This window comes from Sinocyclocheilus grahami, unplaced genomic scaffold (genome assembly GCF_001515645.1).
Source record: "Sinocyclocheilus grahami isolate Dianchi unplaced genomic scaffold, SAMN03320097.WGS_v1.1 scaffold2662.1, whole genome shotgun sequence".
NCBI classification, from domain to species: domain Eukaryota; kingdom Metazoa; phylum Chordata; class Actinopteri; order Cypriniformes; family Cyprinidae; genus Sinocyclocheilus; species Sinocyclocheilus grahami.
In genome coordinates this window covers 12,089-25,095 of record NW_015507840.1, presented here as the reverse complement: position 1 = coordinate 25,095, position 13,007 = coordinate 12,089, and the positions used below count along the sequence as shown (strand labels likewise).

At 36.8% G+C, this 13,007-nt stretch overlaps 1 protein-coding gene across 1 annotated transcript; it reads left to right on the top strand.

Moving 5' to 3' along the window:
* Positions 1–327: 327 nt before the first annotated feature.
* On the top strand, positions 328–11,747 carry LOC107575459 (protein FAM160B1-like). The gene is made up of 17 exons (XM_016261837.1): positions 328–650; positions 2,913–2,991; positions 3,077–3,246; positions 4,924–5,028; positions 5,137–5,259; positions 5,359–5,604; positions 5,692–5,888; positions 6,347–6,461; positions 6,638–6,714; positions 6,841–7,033; positions 7,347–7,519; positions 8,392–8,535; positions 8,650–8,740; positions 9,442–9,585; positions 9,983–10,123; positions 10,427–10,530; positions 10,743–11,747. The coding sequence occupies exons 1-17, from the start codon at positions 606–608 to the stop codon at positions 10,852–10,854; spliced, it is 2,259 nt and encodes a 752-aa protein (XP_016117323.1). The 5' UTR covers positions 328–605; the 3' UTR covers positions 10,855–11,747.
* The last annotated feature ends 1,260 nt before the right edge of the window (positions 11,748–13,007 follow it).

The following is a 13,007-nucleotide window of genomic DNA, read 5'->3' as shown; positions in this document are numbered from 1 at the left end:
TTTTTTCTTTTTTTACGTATATGAGTCCCTGATTTTACAATAAGAGTCCACTTGATTTTATTATTATTAGCAATAATAATAATATAATAAGGACAACAATGTACACAGTTTTAAAAGATGTGTGACATTTTAAAACAATTGTGCAATGCCCCGTCTTTCATTATAGGTCCTGTTTATTTTTATTCACAATCTTTTTTTTTTTCTTCTCAGTTTTTGAACAATTCCTAAAGTTTTTATAACATCCAATAAAAGACAATATATCAGTACAACATGTAATTAAATATCGGCTGATCTTTTTTTTTCGATATTTCAGTTTGCGGGGTCTGATGTGCTTCGGCAGAAGTGATCAGTGATCTCAGTGTTTGTTCGAGTGCCACCGTGGCCTTAAAAAGACAAACCCGCATCATTCTTTTCGTGTAGCAGTACGTGTTTTTCTTAACCTGCATTACAGTGTGTGTTCTACTGTAAATACACACTAGCACGCTATCAGTACACATGTATTCAAGTGTGTTGTAGTGTACGCGTTCAATCTGGATCACCGCAGAAGGCGCAGAGGGAAGAGAGAGGAGATCTCCAGAGCAAAACTCCTCCTGTCCAAAAACAACATGTTCTCCAAATTCACCTCCATCCTACAGCACGCTGTCGAGGCGGTGAGAGCTTTCAAAACTACATCTGACCCTATTTAAATGACTGTTTGAGTAGGAAAATAATGAAGTGAGAGTCGATTAGTGTTGAAGGCCTGTTAGCCAAACACATAAGCTAACAGCTTATGTAATAAATAACAGATGACAGACAAAACCTCTGAAACTGTTTTAACTGTCTCCTCACGTGTGCTTAAGGGTGTGTGTCCGCTCGATTGTCGTTTATTGTGTTTTTATGATTCGTCGGGACATATTAAACCTTTGTTTGCTGTGTATTTATTTTAGCAGCTGTGCTAAATCTTGGCTAACGTTCATGTACGCGAACCTTTTGGGGTTCTAATCAATTTAAAGTGATATTTATAACATTTTATAAGATACATTGGCTGTATAATGTGAAATGTGCATTAAATTAATCAGCGTTAGCCAGTTAGCATGCTAGCAGCTCATTTGCAGGATGTAAACAAAACGGCTGTTACTATGACTCGCTTACGATTGGATACGATTCTTTACATGGTAACATCTAAATGCTTGCACATTCGCATAGGTTTATATTCATATTCCTTGGCAAAGTACAAACACTGTATTGTTTTATGAACATACTAAGTGTCCCCATACAGCGTTTAGACACTTAGTTGTATAAATGTCATTACATTAGAGGATAAACATCAACGCAATTGTCATTTATGTTAAAGGGGTCATATGATGTGATTTAAATTTTTCCTTTCTCTTTGGAGTGTTACAAGCTCTTGCTGCATAAAGATCTGTAAAGTTGCAAAGACTAAAGTTTCAAATCTAAAGAGATATTCTTTATAAAAGTTAAGAATCAGCCACGCCTACCTAAAACGGCTCGTTCTAACACGCCCCCACATGTCTACATCACTATGTGGGAAGATTTGCATAACGCCGCCCAAATGTTCACGCAAAGAAAGAAGGCGTAACTTTTATTCTCGCTGTAGTATTGTTGCCGCTTTCCACCATGTCCTGAAGACGCTGTGTGTTTCGTTGTGAAAGCAAAACTACTTTGTTTGGTCTTCCAAAAGAGGACGATATCCGCTTCGTCATGCCTAGAGCTGATCCGTGCTGGTCGCTGAGGGAATACATCAACTTAGTGCTGTGGAAAAGCGGAGTCCAGCCCGGGGTCGTCACATGTGGTTGCCGCAGGCATCACAGTATGGTGAGGGGTGTAACATTTCCGTCACACGCTTGAGGTATTCGGTCAATCACAACGCAACATTTTATGGAGGACTGTTTACTGATCCTGGGAGAGTAACGTTAGACTAAAATGCCTGCAGTTCTGACTCACGTAAGTACGTTTTCATTTAAAGGATTTGCCACTGATGATTCAAACGCGAGTTTTGGGCAGTGTGGAGTACTTGTTGTTTGTCATTTCTCTGATCAGAAATGCAGACAGGGTTTTATGTTTATGCGGCGCAATGCAACGCAACGCGTAAAAAGACAGTATAAGTCATTATAATCAGTAATTATGTCCCCACTGGATGCAACAAATGCCTCGTTTATAATGGGTTTTAATGTTTTTGTCTCGTCGCTCTGGCCGGACACGGCATCAACAGTATGGTGAGGGGCGTAACATTTCCGTCTCACGCTTGAGGTATTCGGCCAATCACAACGCACTGGATAGCTGGCCAATCACAGCACACCTCGCTTTTCAGACCGATGAGCTTTGTAAAAATCGACACGTATCAAAAAGGCGGGGCATAGCGGAGATACAATAATGTACAGTATGTGGAAAATAATGTGTTTTTTTAACTTTAAACCGCATAAACACATTTCATTATACCAAATACACAAAATAATGTTCTTTTTAGCAACATCATATGACCCCTTTAAAGATAGATTGCACGAGTACTATTTTAGAGCAAAATGTTTCTCAAAAATAAGTTTATTATTTTCTAAGCAAATGACATGCTGTTCAAAATTAAGATGAAAAGTATTGACACTTTGTGGTGTGAAATGTTCATAGGACACCTTTGTGAAATTGAGGCAAAATTACGAAATACATCTACTAAAATCACCAAAACGCAGTTAAAATTAACTGACAGAAAGTTCTATAAAATTTGTTTGCAGAGGACACTTGATTTTAATTTTTTTATAAATATAATGTGATGTCTTTCAGACATTTTAAGGAGAATTGTTTTAGGAGCCATTGTAGTATATTGTAATGGTGTGGTTGTGTTACACATACATGCATTGTTGCTGTAAAATACATATATCATATAGTAGGCATTTTGTTTTTATGATTTTGTTATTCAGCTTGCGCCGTCACTGCCATTGCAAGAGGACTTTGTCTATCATTGGAAGGCCATTACACATTATTACATAGAAACCTCAGGTAAGAGATGCAGTGATAGTCAGTCTTGCTTATTGTGCTTTTTTACCAAAGAACCATATGTAATCATCTGTTTACGTTTTTGTAGATGACAAAGCCCCAGTGACCGACACCAACATTCCCTCCCACCTGGAGCAGATGCTGGATATTCTGACCCAGGAGGAGAGGGAGAGAGAGTCAGGTGAGACGGGACCCTGTATGGAGTATCTTCTCCACCACAAGATCCTGGAGACGCTCTATACCCTGGGCAAAGCAGATGTGAGTGTTTTACTTGGAATGAGTGCTGGTTTCTATCAGTTGTTGACGTGTAAATATGAGAAACATCATCTGATTGCTTTTTAGTTTAGTAGGCTCTGATCCAAACCTTCTTATACAGCATCTTAACTGAAATGGAACTTCATAAATTATAAATTCGGAGCTCTCGCACACTCAACAGTTTGTTTCAGTAGAGTTTTCCATTAGCATAATCATGCCTAACTTTTGGAACAGCCTTTGTGTCACTTACGTTCCAGCTCACTAGGCTTTGGAAGAGAGCAGAGAGACTCTTCTAAATTGTGTGTCCAGAAGAGACTTACTCATTCACTGTGAGTCATGTTTAGTAAGAGAGACTGTCAGTTGCTTTGAATCCTTAGGAAAATAACTACTGGCTGTGAACAGAATGCACAGCGTCCCGATCCCGTTTAACGAACCTTCACACTGGATTATATTGCTATAAACTATAAAGAGTATTTATATTGAAAGAGAAAGTGAATCATTCTTTATGAATAACTGTAATATTGTAGCTCATCATTTATTTTAGTAATCTAAACTGGAATCAATGCAGTCCTGTGGTATGGGTTGAGTTGACTGTTGATTAGCCCTTTTATTTTAACCTAAAATAACACCTGTAATATAGTTCAACAAGTATTTTGGTTCAAATTGTTATAAAATGTATAATTCTATCTCTAAATGCTGATTTGGTGAGCTGTGTTCAAAGCATTTGTAAAATGTTGATAAATGCACACATCTGTGACCATACTTTCTATATTAATACTAGAAGAGATATCAGGTTGTTTGGTTGTCGTTAACCATTCAGTGGCCCCAAAGGGCTTTCTATAAATTTCTTTCCGTATAGGTACTTTATTATTTAAATAATATATGATTATTTTAATTTGTTTTATAGCAGTATAAAGTTTTGCTCACATTTGCAATAAAAAATTATATGAAAAGACTAATTTTAACCCATTTGCATGTGCGATCATTTTAATTTCTACCTTTTGCAAAATCTGCAAACGCCACCTACTGACAGCAATATATTAATGTGCAATATATTAATTCATCTTATGCTTTGACACTACCTTTCAAAGGGGTAGTGTGGGGTCAGTAACGTTTTTTAAAGAAATTAATACTTTTATCGACAAGGATATATTCAATTGATCAAAAGTGACAGTAAAGACATTTTCTAAGATTTCTGCTGTTCTTTTGAACTTTCTGTTCATCAAAAAAAATGAAATCATGGTTTACACAAAAAAAATATAAAACTGCTTTCAACATTGATAATAATCAGAAATGTTTCTTGAGCAAATCAGCATATTAGAATGATTTCTGAAGGATGATGTGACACTTAAGACCGGAGTAATGATGCTGAAAATTCAGTTTTACCATCACAGGAATATGTAACATTTTTAAATAAATTAAAATAGAAAGCAATTGTAATAATATTTCACAATATTACTGTTTTTATTGTATTTTGATTGAATAAATGCAACTTTGGTGATCAAACGAGACTTATTTCAAGGACATAAAAAATCTTACCGACTCCAAACTTTGGAATGGTAGTGTAAACTAAATGATTATTGTCTTAATACCTGTGTGAATCTTTGATCTTTGTAACTAAAGCTCAAAGTACCAATAAAACTTGTATTTGTCTTTTTTCTCCTGTGTGCTCCTCCTTAGTGCCCTCCTGGAATGAAACAACAGGTTTTGAGTTTCTACACCAAGCTGTTAGGTCGAATTCGCCAACCACTCCTGCCTCACATCAACGTGCACAGACCTGTACAGGTGATCAGAATTACAGTTTTAAACTCTCTTTGCACTTTAAAGGTAAAAAAACCCCCATCTCAAATACTTAAGCAACCATGCATGATGTATCTGATGGTGTTTCCACAGAAACTGATCCGCCTGTGCGGCGAGGTTCTGGCTGCTCCTACAGAGAATGAAGAGATCCAGTTTCTGTGTACTGTCTGTGCCAAACTTAAGCAGGACCCTTACCTCGTCAACTTCTTCCTGGAAGTGAGTGATTGAGAGATATGGGATCTGCTTGTGTAGGCAGCATTTATTATGGAACAGTGGCTGTATCTTCCATTGGCATGTCTCCATGTGTTTCTGCAGAATAAGACAAAACAATTGGTGGCTGCTAAAGACGGTGGAGCTGGTTTGGTGAAAGAGGATCCATGTTCTCCAGATACAGGACAGCACCAAAACCAAAATCCCAGTCTGGTCACATCCACACTACAAGCAGCAGCCTGTCAAGCCACCAGCCCAGGGGAAGCTAGTCCATCCTCCGTCCACAGTAGACTGCCAAACAACGATAACTACAACCTAGTCAGCTCCCTTCTTAACCTCACTAAGAGTCCAGTAAGTGCAGCTCTCCGTCTGCCACAGGATAAGCCATCCTGATGATTTTGATTCTATGCATGTTAACTGATCTTATCTCTTTCTCAGGATGGCCGTATTGTGGTGAAGGCATGTGAGGGTCTGATGCTGATAGTCAGTTTGCCTGAGCCAGCTGCAGCCAAATGCCTCACAGAGAACACCGAACTCAGTCAACTTCTCACAGGCCGGCTGGCACAATTCTACCGGGCCCTTCCTCAATCCATGGACCCTCTTGACATCGAAACTGTAGAGTCTGTAAACTGGGGGTACATGACATCTAATTTAGTACCTATATTATATTGCTAACACTTTTGAGTTTTAGGAGCAATACTAAAATTAATGGATTGGTTTTTTTTTTGTAAATGTATTTATAAATATTTAATACTATTAATTATTATTTTAACTGATTATTATATATTTTGACTAAATAGTTATTCTTGCCTGTTAGATTCAAAATGCAAGAAGTAAAATATCATATATAATATTTGAACTAAATATAAAATGTTTTATGCATGATTTCTATATTTTTTATTTACATTTAATTTAAATCAAAAAGTCTATAAAAATAGCTGTCCTATTGCTTAATGCATTTAGATCATTGCAATATTTATGATGATGATGAATTTTTATTGGCAGCAAACTTATCACAAATATATAATGATTTTTCCCTGTATTACCAAGAAATACAAGGATCTGTTTTGAATGAGTCTATGTGTATTTGTAGGTTGGATGTGTATAATCTAAAGGAAGATGCTGCTGCTTTTGCGGGCAAACGTGCACTTATTTCTTTCCTATCGTGGCTGGACTATTGTGATCAGCTCATTAAAGAGGCGCAGAAGGTAAAAAAAAAAAAAGCAAAGATCAGTAAATGTAAATGAGTCATGCTCAATATAAATCTTCAATCTGTCTATAAATGGCAGGAACATGTATAAAAAGTCAGTCATATTTTTAAATCAGATTTCACACATTGAAGTGTTTGTTTTTTAACATGTGTTTTGCTCTTCTGTAACGTTAGACAGCTGCTGCAGTTTTGGCCCGGGCTGTGAGAGAGCGGTTCTTTGTTGCTGTAATGGAGCCTCAACTAATGCAAACGTAAGTTATGTAAGCTATCTCAGGTTTGTTTGCCAGTCTCACATACTTTGCAATTGCACTGGCACTCCAATGCTTTGAACTGAACAGTAAAAAAGCTTTTCTTTCTCACACACTTTCTCATTCTAGGTCCGAGGTTGGCATTCTGACTTCAACAGCCCTGTTAAACAGGATCATCAGACAGGTGACATCAAAGGCCCTGCTTCAGGAGACCATTTGCTTCCTGTTGGGAGAGGAAACGGGGCCAGAGACGCTTGCTGGCATTACCCAGCATCCCCTGAGACACAGACTCATAGAACATTGTGACCACTTATCAGATGAGGTAACCCTGGCTGCCATGACTGCATAAATCAATGCATTTCATCCTCCTTAGACTAGACGATCTAGATGAAAGTGTTTTAAAACGGTGATTTCTAGACCTGCAAAAATCATGGAAAGTATTCAAATCTTACAAAGTAGTTGGAAGTACTAAATTGTATAGTGAATATGAATCTTTGTCAATATAAATGTATAGATATAAACCTCTGTAAAATAAGTCACAGATCATCATTGGATGGTTATCTCATTATAGATCTTCTGCAGCAATTTTTTATGTCTTCAAGTTCATGAAGTTCTGGTTCTATGTCTGGTTCTAGATAAGCATCATGACTCTACGGCTCTTTGAGCATCTGCTGCAGAAACCATGTCAGCTCATTCTGCAGAACCTGGTGCTGCGCTGCTTGGAAGAACGGAACTACATGGAGAACAAACAGCCAGAGGAACGAGAGGAGCGTGAACCCATGGAGAACGGCCAGCCGCATGACGCCGTGTAAGGGCTGCTGTCTCCACTGCTGCTAACCTTCCAGATCATTCTGATCAATGTGTCTGCATGGTTCTAAAACATGCAAAATCATAATGCACTGCAATTTCTAAATGAATAAAACTTAATTGCAAGTCAACCAAAGTGATACTTTTTTTAAATGTGTTTTGGTTGGATGTTGTATAATGATACTGTTTGTGATGGGATTTAGAGTTATTGAGTAATTAAAGGATGCGTGTATTTTTTGTAAGGTTTAACACTGAGTCTCTGTGACGCTGTAAAACAATGCTCTGTTTGAGCATGCACTGTAACATACCAACATTATCATGTCCGATGAACTGAATTTAAGACAGAATTATGTGTTTGGCGATCAATGGCAAATGGGGAGAGTGTTTGGGAAAACCTGTTTGACAACAATCAAATTACAAACAACAATATCTCATGCCTTTGAGAAATTAATGAGCAAACAGTACATTCATACTAATCCAGCTGTTGTGCTGAATCACAAACTGGAGAGGATTGCATGGGCTAGAGTTGATTATAAAACACTGGTAACAGCATTTAAAAGACAAGGTTCAAGAAGTAGTTGCATTTAATAGCTCACAAGCCAGAAAAGGGTTTGATTTATCAAAAATGTGCTGGACATTAATCCGTAGTCCCTCATTATAATAAATGGGACTATATTATGAAAACTATATTATGGTGTTATTGCACTACACTTTATTCCTTTAATAATTTTGCGGTAGTTGTGCGTTATACTATCGTTTACTTGATTTTAGTTTTTGTGTCATGTGTATCTTCTGAGATCAAAGCAGCTATATCTGTGAGATGTAATATGCAAGTAATCATCATCTAATTATATTTTGTATTTTTTTCCCCAGAGATCTGGAAGAAGACCCGTTGTTCTCAGATCTTTCCCCTGATAACAGACTGTCCAGCCCCGATTGGTTAAGCTGCTCTCCGCCACCAAGCACAGAACACACCAAGCCTGATGGGAAGACGGAGGTTCACAAAATAGTTAACAGGTACCACAGGACACATTTCCATGTCACATCTGACCAGCTCTGATGTGCCAGATTTATCATTTTGTGACAAGATAATAGCTTCCCAGATAATAATTGAGTGTGCTTTCCCTGTAGTTTCCTGTGTTTGGTGCCTGATGAGGCAAAGTCATCCTATCAGGTTGAGGGCACAGGCTATGACACCTACTTGAGAGATGCACACAGACAGGTGAGAAATAAATAAAATAACAAGAACAAAATATGGTGAATATTCAATATATTCCATAGCTTTAATTAACCAATGCTTTAAGAATGTTAACTCTCTTACGTCATGATAATTATATAAGATAAAGATAAGATTAAGTAAATATAAAATAATTTAATTTCATAACTTCATCTCCTTTATTTTTATGGATATTTAAATACTCTTGAAGTGGCACTCTGGTGTTGCCAGTACAGTATTTATATAATAATAATTATTATTTTTATTATATTTATATTTTTAATTTTTATTATTATTTTGAATGTATTTTGTTTTATTCATTCATTGGATTGATTTGAGGGTTTACAGACCTACATTAAATAATTGCCAAAAAACAGTGTCACAATTGTTATAATATTTATTATAATTAAAGAATAAAAATAGTTTTTGTTGTTTATTTGAACATGCAGTGCAACATACTAACATTGTCACAACCAGTGGAGTAAATTTATCTGTTTGGCAGCCAATGGAATAATTATTAAGTAATAATTATAATGTTACTTAATTTTGTTTAATGCATTGTGAATTTATTGTGATGTCATCTCATCAGACATTTTTTTTGATAGATATTCAAATACTCTTGAAGTGACATTGGTGTTGCTAATAATGCATTGTGAGTGTTTTTTTATATTTTCCTGTTTAAATCATATTTGGTTGTATGTTGACAGTTTCGGGACTATTGTGGAGTTTGTCAGAAGTGGGACTGGCGTAGCAGTCCAAAATCCTTTGAGAAGTGTAATCTGGACAGTCCTTTTTTCGAGGGACACTTCCTCAAAGTGTTGTTTGACAGAATGGGGCGAATCCTCGATCAGGTGTGTGAACCTAAGATATTTACTGATGTGACATTCAAAATGACTCCAACATGAGTCTTTGTGCACATTGTGCATGAGCTAGTACAACCTGTGCACTATATCCTATCTATCTATCTATCTATCTATCTATCTATCTATCTATCTATCTATCTATCTATCTATCTATCTATCTATCTATCTATCTATCTATCTGTCTGTCTGTCTTGCTTCAGAAGATATGCAATATAGTGCACAAGTTGTATTTACTATTTCTATACTTGTATGGTGTTTTTGTAATTTTAGAATGCTCATTTCCTTTCTTTACATAGATTATGCTTTTTATTTTTGCTTAAGCAACCTTTAAGTCCGTGTTGGATGCCCTGCTGATGGCTCTCTTGGTCTCTCTCTCTCCATCCAGCCGTATGATGTTAACCTGCAGGTGACATCTGTGTTGTCTAAGCTGTCTCTGCTGCCTCATGCTCATCTTCACGAGTACCTGCTGGATCCGTACATTAACCTGGCGCCAGGCTGCAGGTCTCTCTTCTCAGTCATCGTCAGAGTACGTCTACTGTCCTCCACACTGAATCACTACTGTAAACACAATTAGTGCCAAGCAAAATGATCCAAGCATTTTTCAAGGTGCAAACCTGCCCTTTTGAAATGGACTGCTTTATATGGCCTGTTACACTGTATGTTAATCATACAGCATTATACAATTGCTGACTATCCTTTGATGATGACCATATTAGATTATTGTTGGATGATTTAAATGAAACTAACTCTGACAGGATTAGTTTTTAGTTTTTAATTTAGACACCTCATAGAATGTTGAACCCATTGTTTATATGGATGGTTTGATCAGGTGGTTGGCGATCTGATGTTAAGAACTCACCGCATCCCTGAATTCACCCCTAAACTCCTGCTGGTGAGGAAAAGACTTCTGGGACTAGAGCGAGAGGGGATGAGGTAAGACTTGGATGTATTTGCACAAAAATCGAGAGCAAAGATGCGATTTTCGAACATGAATTAAATGTTTCTTAATATTAAATCAGTGTGAATATATTTTGATTCAATATATGGAAATTTGATACATCACAAGGCCTGGCTTTGAAGAGAGATTGTTTCTTTGCTGAGTATCTGTTTTTCTGTTATATAGAGGTTCATGTTTTGTCTTACAGCGTTGATCATGTGACGCTGCTCGAGGGGGTCATTGTTCTGGAGGAATTTTGCAAAGAGCTCGCCGCTATCGCGTTTGTGAAGTTCCATGCATCCGCCTCCACTTCCCCCTGATCCTCTCGCCACTGTGCACAGGAAACAAACAGATGAATTAACGGGAGGGGGGGAGGGGATGACATAGGAGCGACAAACCAAACTGCACTCATCCCTCAGCGCAGACTGTTGCCTGCGGCAGGACTCGCATTCAAGGATGTTTCATTCGCGTTAACTCTGGGATGTTTCCATAACTCTGACTGAGCGTTCTGTTCTAAAGGCATCCAGAGAGGAGAATTTCATAATGAGACGAGGGAATTGTGACTCTAGTGGAACAGCTCATCTGGAGAGGATTTTGTAGCATTGACATGGAATGAAAAAAGTATAAAACTTCATGCCAAAAAATTAGGTTCAAAAAGTACAAAGAAATCGACTTAAATTCGATTCAAGTCATGAAAAATATAAGGTTAAAAAAAGTTGAATGTGCTAAATTAAATATTTAATTATTGATTGTTTGTCATTTGCAGTATCAAAGATACTGTTATGTTGTTCTCTGTTCTTCTGAGAAAAATAGTTCTAATACAAATGTCAAATGCAGCAGTTAATTTGTAATGACAAATTACAATAACTCAGGATTCAATGTCTATCTGTTTTTAAATAATTGGAGAACCAGAAAACAAGCAGAGTTTTTTAAGCGAATCCTCTCTCATTTTTCTTTCTGGTAGTGATTGCTGGGTTGTTGTTGTTGTTTTTTTTAAGCGAACTGAAAGCAATGCAGACTGGATATATTTGTGATTGGGCACATTTGCACTCAAACCGGTTTCCACTGGTGCATCCCTAGAGAGCTGGTCACCCTTAATGTTCCTGACAGTGTTCCTAAATCATTTTAGTTGTTAAACTTGACGTGTTATGTGTGTGCCTTGGTCTCAGCTAGACAGCAGCTGTGTCCTTCATCCTGTATGTATTATAGATTTTTTTAAAATAATAATAATTTTACAGAATAGTTCACCTAAAATAACTGATAATGTATTCGTCCTTATGTTGTTGAAACTCAAGAGTTTCTATGAAACAACATGCAATAAGGATGAATGATGATAGACATAAAAAGTACCATATAAATGGTTCATACCACGTCTGTGCTTTATACCAAGTCTTCTGAAGCCATTGCAATAGGTTTCTGAACTAAAAGGGGAAATTTAAGTCATATATCAAGATTTTCAGTGAATGACAGTTTAAATTTCAGTCTTTTTCTCACACTGAGCTATCGTGTGATTTAGGAAGACTTGGAATATATTGCACGAGTCATATGGATCACTTTTATGATACTTTTATTGTGCTTTTTTTTTTTTTACAAAGCTTGGTAGTAAAAAATCACTATGAGTGAATGGAAAAGTAAGAAAGAAATTGGTTCGGAACAATATTAGGGTGAGTAAATTATGACAAAATGTAAATTTTTATGTGAACTATTCCTTTTAAAGCTCTGAAACGATCAGCTGGTTTTTGAGTTTAGCTGCTTCCTTACAAGGGATCTTTAACATTGTATGTTTGCATTATGTGGCAGTGTGGTATTATACCAGCAATAGTGTTATTCATCAGGCTGCTCACTTCATCTGCTCCTGCTCTTTGTAAAGGACATGCTGTGCTAAATGCACACCATGTACATTTGGCAAAGAAGGGGCACAGATTGAAATAGGGTTGGGTTTTTAATTTTTGGATGGCTGGCTTCCAGGGCCTTTTCACAATGCCTTGGCATCATGGCTTTATTTAACAATCTTTACAGGTTTCAGATTTATGTATCTCAATCATTACCTTGCATTTTTCCATCCGTACTACAAGCGTATATTTAAAGCTGCATCGCGTCAAGATTTGCGTTTATTTACAAGAATTGCACACTAGTGTCTATTTATCCATTTTACATGTCTGTCTTTTTAATTGTATTTTCTTTAAAAACCAAAGGATGTATCATATGAGCAGCATGACTGCTTCAGAGAGAAAGAACAATAATGCATCTTTTTCTTCTTTTCAAATTCTTGATCATGCACATTTTATACCGAGTTCAGAACTGTGTATATAAATGTACAGTTATAACAGTAGTGATGTCTGGTGTGAAATGCATGCAAGGCCATATCTGTTCATATGCAGCAGAGTAATGCATATTCCCTTTCTATCTCCCCTTCCAATGTTTCTTTTTTATTGTTTTGCCTATTTATGGGGATATTTGTGATGCCTTATTT